This window comes from Zootoca vivipara, chromosome 2 (genome assembly GCF_963506605.1).
Source record: "Zootoca vivipara chromosome 2, rZooViv1.1, whole genome shotgun sequence".
In the NCBI taxonomy this organism is placed as follows: Eukaryota; Metazoa; Chordata; class Lepidosauria; order Squamata; family Lacertidae; genus Zootoca; species Zootoca vivipara.
Window position 1 is genome coordinate 9,202,487 of NC_083277.1, and position 16,989 is coordinate 9,219,475.

Sequence of the window (16,989 nt, forward strand, 5' to 3'; positions counted from 1 at the left end):
TTTGGGTTGTACGACTGGCTTTGTGCTTCACTTTCTGTACAGTGGAATTGATTACAATCTGCTAACCTGTAAACTGGTGTTCAGGGGTGGGCAAGAGAAGAATTAGCACTCACCCAGTTTGTTGAGAGCTTCTTAACATCATAGTAATCAAATGTCTCTGGAGGATCGGAGAACACAGAGAAGTTCATCTGGATGTTATAGAACGTTACTGCAACAAGAGAGGAAGGAAAATTACATCCGCATTGCATTTCGCAAGTGACCTTTCCTACACATCATCCTTTGTGGGGAACACAGCTATTTTTTGGGAAGTGGGCATTTAATCTGCCAAATGCAAAGCTGTGCCTGATGCCCCTGAGATGGTGGCCTTGCGTATGCTTTCCCCCCAGTGGTTCCTTTCACTTATCTCTCCTTATTGCTCTCAAACTTTTTTGTTAAGTAAATGCCTGCTTCTTGGGAGAAAAGCAATGACAAACCAAGACAGCATCTTAAAAAGCAGAGACATCACCTTGCTGACAAAGGTCTGTATAGTTAAAGCTATGGTTTTCCCAGTAGTGATGTATGAAAGTGAGAGCTGGACCATAAAGAAGGCTGATCGCTGAAGAATGGATGCTTTTGAATTATGGTGCTGGAGGACTTCCGGTCTATCGCGCTGTTGTGAGGACGCAGAAGCCCCGAGCTGCGGGGCTTCTGGCATTCGCGGAGGGGGGGGGAATACCGCGGGGGCACGCGGATCCCCATAGAACCCCGGGTTGAGCTTCCCGGGGGCCAAATTTGCCCTGCAGAGCTCCTGACGCGACTCCTCCGCTGCCCGGGGAGCCCAGCAGAGTCCCTGAGAGTCAGCGGAGTCGCAGTCGCGGGAGCCATTTTGGGCACCAGCATTACCTCCAGAAGCGACGTCCCAAGTCTTCACACAGAGAGCGGTGGATTCCTTCCGTAAAAAGCAACGATCAGGAAAAAACAAAACTCAGCGTGAGTAAAAAAGCTTGATTGGCAATATTTTTTTAAAAAAAAAATTGGACATGGTGGGTGACTATAAAAACGGAAGTTGGTCTCCCACTTTGATTGTTATGTGAAGCAGTAACCTGATCCCCAGCAGGGGAAGAGAGAGGAAGTAATTAATTTACCAAGAATCAGACTCTTAAAACCCTCCAGGAGACTGGAACTAGGTCCCTGGAGAGATCAGTGAATGGATTGATATTCTGCTATTATTAAGAAGAGACTATGTTATTGATATTTGGATTTATGAAATAGCCAGGACTGGACTTAAAATGGACTCCATCTGGGAATTTGACACCTGTCACATCCGGTTTTATTATCTGCTGCTTTCCCACGGGATTTGAGAGCAAGGACGATGGCAGTCTCAACATCAGTACAGGACTTACAGTACCAAAAGATTTATTTGGAACTTTTATACATCAAGGGACAGCTGGTCAAGAACAATGAACAAGTGTGACAAATTAACAACAGACTTGAGGACACGAAGGGAGATATGGACAAGGATTCTGGAAGAGAACTGACCTGCGCAGACAACACGGAGGAAGAAATAAAAATGATAGACATTAATGATAATTTAGAAGAACTTCAAAATTGCAAAGAAGAGAGGGAAGAAGACTGTCAAAAAGCCCCACAAGTGGGAGATGTGGGACAAGTTTTGGACTTAAAAAAAGAACTCTCCAACGGAGAACCAGGGGGGGTCTCTGCACACCCAGTGAGAGAGGGTGTGCAGGGAAGGCTCTGGGTTGAGGGGAAGGAAGAAGGGGGGTGTTGGGAAACAGCAAGGAAAGTGTGGAGACAGCAGAGTGGCTTTAAAAAATATTGCTGGAAGTTTTTGGAAAGGGTGGGAGTGGGATAAAATGTTTAATCATGTAAATTTAGGCTGGTCTGATTGGAAATGTCCGACACTGGTATGAAATATGGAATTTGCTGAGGTATCTAGGGAATCTGGGTCCAGGGGAAGGGGGGGGGGGAAGAATGAAGTATTAAAATGCAGTTTCATTGTTGGTAAAAATTCTAAGTTGGGGAGATATATTAGAATATGAGTATTTAAAAATTGAGTTTATAGATATAATTAAATGGTGATAATGAATGAGGAAATGTTAATTAATTAAAAATTATCTGGTATAAGGTGAAAACTGCTCTACGAGGAAGTAAATTAGGGAATCAAAGAGGGGGGAACCGGGGAAGTCTCAATGTTATGAGAATGATATAAGATTATTAGATTGATTTTTTTTTCTCTTTATTGCTGTTATATTTTCCTTTTTTCCTTTTTTGGGGGGGTAGGGGGATCTTTTTCTTTTTCTTTTTTTGTATGCTGAATTTGTATTTTGTGTTATTTTTTTAATATGTAAAATGAATAAATATCATTTTTTTAAAAAAAAAAAGAATTATGGTGCTGGAGGAGACTCTTGAGAGTCCCATGGACTGCAAGAAGATCTAACCTCTCCATTCTGAAGGAAATCAGCCCTGAGTGCTCACTGGAAGGACAGATTGTGAAGCTGAGGCTCCAATACTTTGGCCACCTCATGAGAAGAGAAGACTCCCTAAAAAAGACCCTGATGTTGGGAAAGATTGAGGGCACTAGGAGAAGGGGACGACAGAGGACGAGATGGTTGGACAGAGTTCTTGAAGCTACGAACATGAGTTTGACCAAACTGCGGGAGGCAGTGGAAGACAGGAGTGCCTGGCATGCTCTGGTCCATGGGGTCACGAAGAGTCGGACACGACTAAACGACTAAACAACAACAACAAATGTATGTGAAAGATGAAGAAAGTGATATTTAGGATGGGCTTCTTTTCTGAAGTCTTGGGAAATTATGGGCTACAGAAAGCTCAGATATTTTTGCTCTCCAGAGTTTTGTAGGTTTGTGTCTATGTTATCCAAGAGCTGCAGCTACCAGTCAAGTCCTCTATTATTCAGCTGCCCTTCAAATCATGGAATCACCACAACTTCACACTTGTACACGTTAATCATCTCCAGATAATAGGAGTAGTTACAGGTAGGTAGCCGTGTTGGTCTGACGTAGTCGAAATAAATTTTTTTCTTTCTGTAGCACCTTAGAGACCAACTAAGTTTGTCATTGGTATGAGCTTTCGTGTGCATGAAGGTATCTGAAGAAGTGTGCATGCACACGAAAGCTCATACCAATGACAAACTTGGTTGGTCTCTAAGGTGCTGCTTACTGCATTGCTAATGGCTGACTGTGATTGTGTGGAATAACATATTAATTCTCCTGCTACTAAGAACTCTCCTGGAAAGGTCTCCCAAATATTTTGTAGCGTTGGGGGTTGGTAGTTAGCAAGGGGGCTCATCTCGAAGCTACCAAGATGAGTCTGACCTAACTGCGGGAGGCAGTGGAAGACAGGAGTGCCTGGCGTGCTCTGGCCCAGAGTCGGACACGGCTAAACGACTAAACAACAACAAGAAGTTGGCAAGGATCCACATTCCTCTTCTTTTCTTAATTTCTGATTTGATTGGAATCTACTAGCTGCTGGCATTTTAGCCAATTCAATTAATTCACAAAGCTTGTATTGCCACTCTGCTACTGATGGAATCTTATCCCCTTTCCAAATTTTAGCTCTTAGTAGCATATAAAAACACTTTTTTATTTTCACTAGGGATGTCCTTTGAAACTAAGCCTAATAGAAACGCTTCTGGTTTTTCCTCAAATGATGTTTTAAGCATCTTTTTTAATATTGAATATTGCTCCAGAATTTTTTTCCCCCACATCCCCACCACACATGATACATTGTTCCCTCTACCTCACGACATCTCCAACACTTACTTGATTTTAATTTGTATACTTTGGCTAGTCTGATGGGAGTCATATACCACCTGTACATCATCTTCAGCTGGTTTTCTCTAATTGTGTAACAGGCAGTAAACTTAATATCTTGCTTCCACATTAAGTTTTAACACAAATCCCATCTATTACCTGAAACTGGCATGGTTCCTGTGGGTGTTGGTGTAGACCAAAAAGTCTGCGGCGTGGTCTTGGCATTTATATCGATGGTTGATGCTTTCGATTCAGTGATAAGCTTTGTATTGGTAAAAGGAAGAACAGATACTGTTTCAGAAGCCTGTTGTGTCGCCCCATCGTATCTAGAAGTTGAGGAAACTTGGGTAGGTTTGGAGGTGGGCACAGTCCAGGTGCTTTTGGGAGCTGTCTCAGCATACTGAGAAGTTGGCATGTACCATGTGGGTTGAGTTGGGACGCCCTGCGGGGTAGCTCCATCGGGTCGAGTGGTGGATGCAATCAACTCCTGTTGATGTGTTGTTCCATCTCTGCCAGAGGTTGGTATTTTCACATAAGAGTTAGAAGGAACAGCTGTTGATGCCGTTGGTTCTGCTTTGGGTGTGGCTTCATCAGACCTGGAAGGAGACACTGTCCATTTGGTTTTATAATACTATAATAATAATAATAATAATAATAATAATAATAATAATATATTATTTATACCCCACCCATCTGGCTGGGTTTCCCTAGCCACTCTGGGTGGCTCCCAATCAAATATCAAAAACAGCATTAAACATTAAAGACTCCCCTAAACAGGGCTGCCTTCAGATGTCTTTTAAAAGTAGGATAGTTGCTTGTTTCCTTGACTTCTGGTGGGAGGGCGTTCCACAGGGCAGGAGCCACTACCGAGAAGGCCCTCTGCCTGGTTCCCTGTAACCTCACTTCTCGCAGGGAGGGAACCGCCAGAAGGCCCTCGGCGCTGGATCTGAGTTTCCGGGTTGAATGATGGGGGTGGAGACGCTCCTTCAGGTATACAGGCCGAGGCCATTTAGGGCTTTAAAGGTCAGCACCAACACTTTGAATTGTGCTCGGAAACATACTGGGAGCCAATGTAGGTCTTTCAGGACCGGTGTTATGTGGTCTCGATGGCCACTCCCAGTCACCAGTCTAGCTGCCGCATTCTGGATTAGTTGGAGTTTCTGAGTCACCTTCAAAGGTAAGCCCCACGTAGAGCGCATTGCAGTAATCCAAGCGAGAGATAACTAGAGCATGCACTACTTTGGTGAGAGTGTCTGCGGGCAGGTAGGGTCTCAGCCTGCGTACCAGATGGAGCTGATAAACAGCTGCCCTGGACACAGAATTGACCTGTGCCTCCATGGACAGCTGTGAGCCCAAAATGACTCCCAGGCTGCACACCTGGTCCTTCAGGGGCACAGTTACCCCATTCAGGACCAAGGAGTCCTCCACACCAGCCCGTGAAGGAACAGTCCCAGAAGAGATCCATGGAAGACCATCGTCCAGAAGTGTGACTGCAGACTTACAGGTTGTTGCTAAAGAAGACAGAGGCACAGTTATAACCACATCAGAGTTGGCTGTTGGAGAAACCTCCGTTACTCAGGATTTCACGGAGTCTCAGGAGGTCCAATAGGAAATGTGGTAGAAGCTGTACTGGGGTCCTTGATAACTACAACTGTGGCTTCCAGGGTAGCATTTCCAGTGGGAATGAACATCTTGAAATATATTTCATCTCTGTCACTCTACAAAACCCACTCAAATCTGATGGCTTCAGCTGTTTCGGAAGGAAGGTTCAGAAATACGCCATATTCTGAATTGAATCTACCTGTCCTTGGGTGAAAATCTTGTACAAATTTTAATATATATATTGCTCTTTACATAATGCATTGAGGGAGCAATACTTGGGACATTTTTTTTTACCTATGCCAGCCAAGAGAAATACGTAACTTAGAAAACTGGGCATTTTAAAATTTGTGATAACTTATAAGAGGAGAATATTATCAGGAGAATTTTATTATTTATTATATACATTTTTGTTAGCTACCTTGGATGATTCAACAGCTTTGAGATGATGGTGATGATGATTTTACTACAATCAATTGGTAAATAATATATTTTGTGATATAAATAAAAAGTGGATATAAATTTAGCAAATAAATAATTGTAAGAAGACCCATCCAGGGTCCTGCTACCTCCCTGTAATGCAGGACTTGGGACTGGGCACACTGTCCTCCAGATGCTGCCGGACTCCAACTCCCATCAGCCCTGACCATTGGCCATGCTGGGTGCAGGGGCTGATGGGAGCTGGAGCCCAACACCTGCAGGGCCACAGGTTCCCTGTCCAGGGCCAGCTGCCCATGAGGCAAGATTTTAACCCGGATCACTCCATTCTATTCCCCACGTACCTGTAACTGAGGGGTCAGGGGCTTTGCTTGTCAGTGGTGGAGCTAAAGATGTATGGTTAAAGTCACGTGACCCTGTTGAAAAGAGGGAGAAATGCAGAGAGACGAAATTGAGGAATGCATAAATATGAATAAAGACAGGGCTCACCAATTTATATGGATGCCAACTCTTTGAAAATACCAAGATCTTGGATTTTGAGTAATTAATCACTAGGTTAATGAAAGAATGCTTTTAGATACCTCTGGAGCCCAACTCTGGTGCAGGAGAGGAGGACATTGTCATTGGCATATAAAAGTATGGGGACTGCCTTCCTAGGAGGGCAGCCATTCGCAACAGGTAGATGTTTCATATCATTCAAAAATAGATTCAATAGGTGTGGGGCAAGAATACAGCCTTGTTTGACTCCTTTAGTAGTTGTAAAGGGAGGTGATAAGTGGCCGTCCAGGGAGATCTTCACCTGACACAGTGTTTGTATGCATATTTTTATCAAGGAAAATATTCTTATCAAGAAAAAGTTGGGGTTCTAGCCCAATGGCATTCAATTTCTCCCATGGCAGCCCTCTGGGTATCCAGTCAAAAGCACTTTTCAGATCAATAAAGGCCACATATCACTTTCCCATTTCAGATTTCGGATTTGCTAGAAAGGCAAGTGAGAGACAGTGATCAATAGCTGATTTCCATTTTGTAAATCCGATCTGTTCAGGGCCAATAATTCTATTCGTTTTAATCCAATCCAATAGATAGCGCTCCAAATGTTTAGAGTAGAGTTTATAGTGGACAGGAGACTAATAGGGCGATAATTACACGGCTGCTCAAGGTCGCCTTTTTTTTTACAAATTGGGATAATTACAGAAGTTAATCACATTTTTTGTATAATTCCATATTGGTCTACAAGAGCGAAAAGGTTAGCAAGTGATGATGCCCCCAATCTGCACACTTCTTCAGAATCTCAGCAGAAATCCCATCAGAGCCAGGGGCCCTACCGGGTTTTAGTTCTGCAATAAGTTCCATAATTTCGTCTGAGTTTATCAGGGCCCAGTTTGGTAAATTAGAGAGGTTCGACTTTCCCGGGACCTGTGCTCCCTTTTCCATTTTTTATCTCCTTGATCACTTGGGACTTAAATTCCTTTCATTTTAAGCCCATTGTTTCTTCTGTGTTGCACAATTTAAGTCATGTTAAACAGCTTCTCAATAAATCTAGCCTATCCAATATTTCTATTTGGGCCCTGGTTGGCAATGTCCAAAATTGACGCATTAAGGCTTTCTCCTCTAAAGCAAAATTTTCTATCCGCTTGATAGCAGAGTATCATGGGTCGTGTGTAAGTGGCATCTTCCATTCTGGTTTTGGTGTCTCTTGGGCAAGGATTCTTGGGTCCAATTCAAATCTGTAAGATTTTCATTGCTGTTTGGTTTCGGAGAATCTTTATATTTGCACTCGAGAGCCATATCACCAAGAAGAGAGGCTACTGGTGGTGCCTGGTTTTTGAAAAATCTTATGATTTCTAGCCGGTCCTTTATGTAAATACTCCCTGATTTTATAAATAAAGTTGGCTGGATCAGGGTACTTAGCAGAGGTCTTTAAAGCTAAATCTAAAGTTTCCTGATTTATTCAGTGGTGGCTATCTAGTCTTTTATATATCGTATGTGTTTGGATTATGAATGTATTTGGATGACTTTGTATGAGTTTACTGTTTTAACACAGGACGAGATGGTTGGACAGTGTTCTCGAAGCCGCCAACATGAGTCTGACCGAACTGCGGGAGGCAGTGGAAGACAGGGGTGCCTGGCATGCTCTGGTCCATGGGGTCACGAAGAGTCGGACACAACTAAACGACTAAACAACAACAACTTATGCCAATAAAGGCTAGTAGAAAGGATTCAGAAATGAGGAAGTCTGGGGGTTGCAATGAACCTTCTGGTCTTGTTTCAGAGGAGGAATGCACATGAGCCCATCTACAATCCTGGGTGAATTATATGGTCCAGTCCTCCTTGGACTGCCCACTTTAGCAAGCTGGTGAGGTGGGGGGGGGGGGATGTCATGTGACTGAATGATCCACCATCTATGAAAAACACACAGGAATAACAAAACATGGACCTGTCTAGTACGAGTGAACAGTGCTACAAGACTTCTGTTTTTTATTTATTCCTTGAAAAGACTAGCATGGGAGGGCTAAAGCAGATACTGTATGGCATTTTAAATTGGATGGCTTTTTTTGTTTCTTAAATGTAAACTGCATCACCAGGGGAAAGGGGTAAGCCTTTCCTTCTTCTGCTGCTGGAGTTCTGAAGAAAAGTCCTTCCTCTGGTCACCGTATTTTTCCGTGTATAAGACACACCCATGTGTAAGATGACCCCTATTTTTTGAGCCCCAAATTGATAAATAAATAATTGCAGCATTCTGTGTATAAGATGACCCCCAATTCTAAATTGGGGGGGGATATAGCCTTATACACGGGAAAATACAGTATTTGGAGCCACTGTGGAATTTCATTCTAATGCAAATACTAGTTTCCTTTAGAGCCAGTGTGGTGTAGTGGTTAAGAGCGGTAAGACTCCTAATCTGGGGAGCCGGGTTCTTGTCTCCGCTCCTCCACATGCAGCTGCTGGGTGACCTTGGGCTAGTCACACTTCTTTGAAGTCTCTCAGCCCCACTCACCTCACAGGGTGTCTGTTGTGGGGGAGGAGGGAAAGGGAGAATGTTAGCCACTCTGAGACTCCTTCGGGTAGTGATAAAGCGGGATATCAAATCCAAACTCTTCTTAAAATGTGTTAATTTTTTTTAAAAAATGGGGAAACACTGAGGGCCAAACAAACAGGTTGGGCTGCTAATCTTCTACCTTAGCTTTCGGTGGACAGGGAGTTGTCGAGATGGAATAAAATCCCACAGCTTGAACCCACTACAAGCCCCCGAGGGCCATTTCCCATGATGCTCATGAATGGGCAGAGCTGCTTTTCAGTGAACAGCATCAGGACCTTGGAGAGGCTCTTATCTGCTGGCCAGTCCTGCGCTCCAATAAACTCAACCACCTGCTTGTTGTTCTCCTGCTTTGGTCCTTATTCCCCATTATCTGTTCCGGGTACTATCAGCTTTTCATAAATTTCAGGTTGTCAAAAACAGTCGTAAAAGGCAAAGGAGGAAATTTATAGCTTGTGCAAGAGTTCCCACACGCCATGGCAGATATTTCGCACAACAGATTAATAAATAAAGCTTTACCGCCCTGTCTCCAACCAGGCTCTCAAAAGCTTAGTCAGAGAACTTGTCCACACTGGAGTTAGGTGGGTTTGCACTGGCCTGTCTCCCCATTGACGTAGTGACATACACCCCACCCTAGTGTCGTCTCAAGGCTCGTCCCTCTACCCTGCTTGAATTAGGGTTTTGAAAAAATCCTGGCCATTTTGGGCTTCCCAAGGATTACTCCCCCCCCTCCCCGCCCATAAAGTTGTGATTCCTGCATTGCAGAAAGTTGGACTAGAGGATGTTTGTGATTCCATACAATTCTATGATTCTGTGATATGATTCTGAAGGGTGGAAGATCTGGGACAGCGCTGGGATGGGAAGGGCATCACGTGGATTCCTCTACACCATGCATCCCCAAACTTCGGCCCTCCAGATGTTTTGGACTACAATTCCCATCATCCCTGACCACTGGTCCTGTTAGCTAGGGATCATGGGAGTTGTAGGCCAAAACATCTGGAGGGCCGCAGTTTGGGGATGCCTGCTCTACACTGATGGGGAGGCAGGCTGGTGTGGATCCACCTTCTGCTCCAGCACAGACAAACCCCTAGATAACAAAGCATTTGGTTGCATCATGCAACCAGCCATCCTAGGATGGGGAACAAGAGGGCAAAGCAGGCTGTCTATGCTTGAGAGTTTGGGCTGATGCTGGAAGCTGGAGAGACAAAGGATTGTCTTGCTCTGTGTGCTGGACCCAAAGCTGTGGCTTGAGGATCTCCCTGGGAATCTAATGGGAAACAAGATCCGCTGCAGGATTAATGCTGTGAGCCATTCCATCCCATGTTCAGGTTGTAAAGGTAAAGGGACCCCTGACCATTAGGTTTAGGGAGGCTTTTAATGTTTAATAAATTATTGCATTTTATTTTTCAGTTGGAAGCCACCCAGAGTGGCTGGGGAAACCCAGCCAGATGGGCGGGGTATAAATAATATATTATTATTATTATTATTATTATTATTATTATTATTATTATCATTTATTATTATTAAGTCCAGTCGCGGATGACTCTGGGGTTGCGGTGCTCATCTTGCTTTACTGGCCGAGGGAGCTGGCGTTTGTCCACAGACAGCTTCCTGGTCATGTGGCCAGCATGACTAAGCTGCTTCTGGCGAAACCAGAGCAGTGCACGGAAACACCGTTTACCTTCCCGCTGGAGTGGTACCTATTTACCTACTTACACTTTGACGTGTCAGGAGCTGGGGCCGAGCAACGGGAGCTCACCCTATACATATGTGCAAATCAAACTATATATCCTAAAGTCTGACCCCTGTGTTTTCCTCCCTCGGGGTTTTGATTTATGGACTACTTAAAATGAGGCTGCATTTTAAATTTTAGTATTGTATTTTAATCTGTATTTTAATTGTTTTCTTTTCTTTTATGTCTTATTGTAATTTTATTATGTCTTATTGTAATTTTATTAGTGTTAGCCGCCCTGAGCCCGGTTTTGACTGGGGAGGGCGGGGTTTAAATAAAATATTATTATTATTATTATTATTATTATTATTATTATTATTATTAAAGGCACCACAGTCTCTACCAGCCTTCATGCTGAGGAAACTGAAACCCGGGTGAGCACAGGCAGCCCTGGGGGTCTCCTGAGTTTGGGGTGTGTGTGTGAAAACGTATTGTTCAAAATGATGGGAGCGAGCAAGATGGAGGAGGCTCCTGCGAAGACTCTGTTGGCATGATACTCACCGCAATCTTGGTGATGGTCGGACTCAAGTGTTGCGCCGTTCAAGGACCAGTAATCGCCTTCCCAGCTAATGACATCTCCAGAAAAGCACTTCTTCATTTGCTGCTCCTCTATCACGGAACTCCACATTTGGAAGTAGTGCAAGGTTCCCACGAAGCGGAAGGGCGAAGCCTGCTTCTTGTGGAGGCACCCAATCCTGAAAGTCCCATTAGGCTTCAGGTGCTTGCGCTTGAGCAGAGGGAGATCTTCGCTCTTCATCCTGCCCCCGTCATGGAAGACCTCGAGCAAGCTCTTGTACCCGTCCCACACACAGCACATCTGGCGCATCTTGGGGGCCACGACATCTTTCCCCAAATCAACCAGGGTGCCGAAAAGGGACATTTGCAGGGTATCGTTACTGGCAAACAAAGCCAGCTCCGCATCTTTGGGGTCCCTGGAGGAACTGCTGATGTCATAAGAAAAGGCCGCCCAAGTACCCACACTTCTATTAGTCTTGCTCAGATAGATGCACACGGTAAAGATGTGCAAGTCGTGGGCAATGCGGCCGGCCAAGGAAGGGTATTTCTCTGTCTGTCCAGACAGGACCAGTTGCTTCCCTTTCAGGGAAGCAGTTTCTGTTCGTGACATGGGTAGCAAGAGAAATAAGAGAAGAGAGTGAGGACATTTTTCAATCAATCCGTCAGCTGCATAGCCTAGCCTTCCCTAAGCCGGTGCCCTGAATGTGTCGATCTGAATCCTGCACCAGCCCCAGTGAACACAGCCACAATCTGTTTGGATGTTTTTAAGATTAAGCACTATACAAATCCTTTTAAATAAAATATGTAGACTATCTGGAGCACACCTGGCCGTGTTCTGGGGCAGCCAGTGATTTTCTACAGAGATCCACGACTGCTGAAATATAAAGCATAACTATAGAAAAATAAGAAAAAGTTGCACAATGCAAAGATAAAGGTAAAGGGACCCCTGACCGTTAGGTCCAGTCATGGACAACTCTAGGGTTGTGGCACTCATCTCACTTTAGTGGCCGAGGGAGCCAGCGTACAGTCACGGATGACTCTGGGGTTGCAGTGCTCATCTTGTTTTACTGACCGAGGGAGCCGGCGTTTGTCCACAGACAGCTTCCGGGTCATGTGGCCAGCATGACAAAGCCGCTTCTGGCGAACCAGAGCAGCGCACGGAAACACCGTTTACCTTCCCGCCGGAGCAGTACCTATTTATCTACTTGTACTTTGATGTGCTTTTGAACTGCTAGGTTGGCAGGAGCTGGAACAGAGCAACGGGAGCTCACCCTGTTGCGGGGATTCGAACCACCAACCTTCTGATCGGCAAGCTCTAGGCTCAGTGGTCTAGGCTCAGTGGTCTAGGCTCTAGGCCACAGCACCATCCGCATCCCTAAAGTGCAAAAAAAAAAAGTACTTTCACATAAACTCTGAACTGGAGGTGATGGATCAGGTGGCTCAATGAACAGAGGAGAGCGCAAAATATGGTCTGAAGCTCAACATCAAAAAAACCAAGATCATGGCCACTGGTCCCATCACCTCCTGGCAAATAGAAGGGGAAGAAATGGAGGCAGTGAGAGATTTGACTTTCTTGGGCTCCTTGATCACTGCAGATGGTGACGGAAGTCATGAAATTAAAAGACGCCTGCTTCTTGGGAGAAAAGCAATGACAAACCTAGACAGCATCTTAAAAAGCAGAGACATCACCTTGCCTACAAAGGTCCGTATAGTTAAAGCTATGGTTTTCCCAGTAGTGATGTATGGAAGTGAGAGCTGGACCATAAAGATGGCTGATCGCCGAAGAATTGATGCTTTTGAATTATGGTGCTGGAGGAGATTCTTGAGAGTCCCATGGACTGCAAGAAGATCAAACCTATCCATTCTTAAGGAAATCAGCCCTGAGTGCTCACTGGAAGGACAGATCGTGAAGCTGAGGCTCCAATACTTTGGCCACCTCATGAGAAGAGAAGAATCCTTGGAAAAGACCTTGATGTTGGGAAAGATGGAGGGCACTAGGAGAAGGGGACGACAAAGGACGAGATGGTTGGACAGTGTTCTCGAAGCTACGAACATGAGTTTGACCAAACTGCGGGAGGCAGTGGAAGACAGGAGTGCCTGGCGTGCTCTAGTCCATGGGGTCACGAAGAGTCGGACACGACTAAACGACTAAACAACAACAACAGGAGCAGCCATGAAAGGCAAATTACATGGAAAGGAACTGAAAATAAAACCGCCACTTTCATAATGCTATTTTACAGATCTATGATGTGACCCCTTTTGGAATATATTGTGTACTGTGTTCTGCTTGCCTCATCTCAAAAAGGGTCTTGTGAACTTGGAAAAGGTCCAGTAAAGGGCACCCCCCAAAATGAGCAAGAGGAAACTGTGACCCTTTTATGGGAACCGCCCTGAGACCTCTGGGTATAGGGCGGTATATAAATCCTATAAAAAAATATTTAAAAAATCATTCCTCCCCAAAGTCCTTCTTCATGCAGCACAGAGTTAAATGATGGAACTCCCTTCCCCAGGAGGTAGCGATGGTCAACAACTTGGATGGCTTTAAAAGGGTGTTGGACAAATTCATGGAGTAGATTCAGGCCCTCCATGGCTTCCTCCTAGGATGGCTCTGGTCTGCCTCTACATTCAGGGCAGCTGGAAGCCACTGGAGGGAGAAAGCTTGGAACTGCTTAAGAAGAGCCCTGTGGCCCATCTAATCCAGGATCCCCTTTTCATCATTATTAATCACTACTATTACTATTCATTTGTTCATTTCCCACGCAACACCCTAATGTCACAGGGCAGGTTACAACCACAGAGCCTAGGGCTTGCCAATCAGAAGGTCGGCGGTTTGAATCCCCGCGACGGGGTGAGCTCCCGTGGCTCGGTCCCAGCTCCTGCCAACCTAGCAGTTCGAAAGCATGTCAAAGTGCAAGTAGATAAATAGGGACCGCTACAGCGGGAAGGTAAACGGTGTTTCCATGTGCTGCTCTGATTTGCCAGAAGCGGCTTTGTCATGCTGGCCACATGACCTGGAAGCTGTATGCCGGCTCGCTTGGCCAATAAAGCGAGATGAGCGCCGCAACCCCAGAGTCGGTCACGACTGGACCTAATGATCAGGGGTTCCTTTACCTTTACTGACCTTAACTCACCCTGACCCATTAAATGGGTCTGATGTCACATCTAGATTCAAATGTTCCACAGCCTGTGGTCTAGTCCTTAAGGGCTGCAACACTTCACATGGCAAGTGTAAGGGAGACATTGGATGTAATTAGGTACAATATGAATCCCACTGAAATGTGCCTTGTATTGCCTCCCTCTTCCTGCTAAAGTCCCCTGCAGCAGCAGCACCCCAGAAAAGATGACCCCCAGGGTCAAGGGACACCCAAGAAAGGGATGGGATGGGATACTGGAAGCTGCAAAGTGGAAGAGTGGGGAAACACACACACACACACACACACACACACACACACACACACATTCTGCTTTGCACAAGAAGAAGAGATCAGACCATGCATTTGTTTGTTTCTTTAAATATTGCAAATGGCCCTTCAGGTCGGAGCTTTGGAAAAACCCAGCATGCCACAGAAAGAGCAGGTGACGAGCAAACTGACTTTTGGGTCAATGTCTTGAATGGTGGGGATGAACCACAGGTCACTGGGGGCCTGGCTAGGCAACGGGCCCTTGCAAGCGTGCCTACTCCTGAATTTGTAGGCAAATGAACAGGAGCACTGGGGAAACCTTTACCTGAGAGAAGGAACAAGCCCACAAGAATGACGACCAGGCTGCAGAGGGTCTTGTCTGAAGAACTTCCAGCTAAACTCCCCATTCGCCCTCTCATCATCTAGACACGCTTTGAAAGGCAGAAGGGAATCCCACGAGGCACTTTCTGGATAGTGAGGGATACACACAAGAAGAAGAGGTGACGCTTGCTTGATTCTGGATCAAACCAAAGCTCCCTTGGAGAAACTGGATTTTTTGTGCATGCTAAGGGGATACACCCATTTCACACTTCTAGAACCGAAACACAGCTAACCTTCAAAACTCAAACTTCTACAAATTTTTGTAATGCACCTCTTCAGCCAAACTGTATGTACAGAAATGCATATATTTGGGGGAAATGTGGATTAGAAATGTGGACTAATTAAGGAATGCGGTACTACGTGAGATCGTTGCTCCTCGACCTCCAGAGCATGGGAAGTAACCTAAAGATTTATAATTTGGCATAAAATTTGGACTGTTTGATTGTATTATAATTTGGAATGTTTTTAATGTGGTTTTTATTGTATTGTTAAAATGGAAAACTTTATTAAAAATAAAGAAATGCATAGTCTATATGGAGTTAAATGGAGTCTAAGGCTATTAGGGTTAGAACATAAGGTCAATGGCAGCCTTGCATTTTAATATCCTCCTTATCCAAGTTCTTGCACATTTTTAATTCGCTTGTTCATTGATTTGTATCTAAATGAATTCATTACAAGACATTTCGCAAAGATTCAAAAATAAGACCACTTACCTGACAGGGAAGCCGCTAAAAAGATTTGCAGTGATATTTTGCCAGCTCTAGTCCCTTCTGCAGGCCCTACAAATGAGCTTCTTGCCAATTGTGTGGTGTTTTGTTTTTTTGCAGAAGGACAATTTCAATGCCGCACAAGTGTTGCAAATGGGACTCTCCCTGCCAGTGTGAAGAAGGACTTCCCCTTATAGGCTGGCAGGAGATCACTCTGCTTTTTAACTATGGGCTCATTTCCTCCCCCCTTTTTATGGGTAGCAGTTATCTGTTATCTACTGAGATTTTAAGGATAAGAATTACCGTATTTTTCCGTGTACAAGACTTGGGTTTTTTTACCAAACTGGTTTAAAATAGGGGCTCATCTTATACATGGGTAGTGCTGAGGGGTGTTTTCTTAATTTGGAGTCCCCCAAAATAGGGGTCGTCTTATACACGGAAAAATGCAATAATTCTGTGTGAAGTTGACCTGCAATCAACTCCATAATAATAATAATAATAATAATAATAATAATAATAATAATAATAATATAATTTATTATTCATACCCCGTCCATCTGGCTGGGTTTCCCCAGCCACTCTGGGCGGCTTCCAACAGAAGTATTAAAATACAATAATTTATTAAACATTAAAAGCTTCCCTAAACAGGGCTGCCTTCAGATGTCCTCTAAAAGTCTGATAGTTGTTTTTCTCTCTGACATCTGGTGGGAGGGTGTTCTACAGGGCGGGTGCCACTACCGAGAAGGCCCTCTGCCTGGTTCCCTGCAACATTTCTTCTCGCACCGAGGGAACCGCCAGTAGGCCCTCAGCGCTGGATCTCGGTGTCCGGGCAGAACAATGGGGGTGGAGACGCTCCTTCAGGTATACTGGACCGAGGCCGTTTAGGGCTTTAAAGGTCAGCACCAACACTTTGAATTGTGCTCAGAAATGTACTGGGAGCCAATGTAGAATCATAGAATCATAGAGTTGGAAGAGACCACAAGGGCCATCCAGCCCAACCCCCTCCCAAGCAGGAAACACCATCAAAGCATGTAGGTCTTTCAAGACCGGTGTTATGTGGTCTCGGCAGCCGCTCCCAGTCACCAGTCTAGCTGCCGCATTCAGGATTAATTGTAGTTTCCAGGTCACCTTCAAAGGTAGCCCCACATAGTGCACATTGCAGTAGTCCAAGCGAGAGATAACTAGAGCATGCACCACTCTGGTGAGACAGTCTGTAGGCAGGTAGGGTCTCAGCCTGCGTACCAGATGGAGCTGATAAACAGCTGCCCTGGACACAGAATTGACCTGTGCCTCCATGGACAGCTGTGAGTCCAGAATGACTCCCAGTCTGCACACCTGGTCCTTCATGGACACATTTACCCCATTCAGGACCAGGGAGTCCACAGGAGTCCTGCCCGCCTCCTGT

The 16,989-nt window shown here is 45.0% G+C and overlaps 1 protein-coding gene across 2 annotated transcripts in view; it reads right to left on the bottom strand.

The window, feature by feature from the left end:
* Positions 1-15,761, bottom strand: part of LOC118081119 (adhesion G-protein coupled receptor G4-like) — a 52,814-nt gene extending 37,053 nt beyond the window's left edge. For both annotated transcript variants that reach the window (XM_035107316.2, XM_035107315.2), the window contains exons 1-6: positions 15,591-15,761; positions 14,822-14,963; positions 11,081-11,692; positions 6,155-6,226; positions 3,933-4,382; positions 114-208 (exon numbers count right to left, since the gene is read on the bottom strand). In XM_035107316.2, the coding sequence (XP_034963207.1) occupies positions 114-208; positions 3,933-4,382; positions 6,155-6,226; positions 11,081-11,692; positions 14,822-14,918 (1,326 nt within the window). In that variant the 5' untranslated portion in view covers positions 14,919-14,963; positions 15,591-15,761. The remainder of the gene's footprint in view (positions 1-113; positions 209-3,932; positions 4,383-6,154; positions 6,227-11,080; positions 11,693-14,821; positions 14,964-15,590) is intronic.
* Between the last annotated feature and the right edge of the window lie 1,228 nt (positions 15,762-16,989).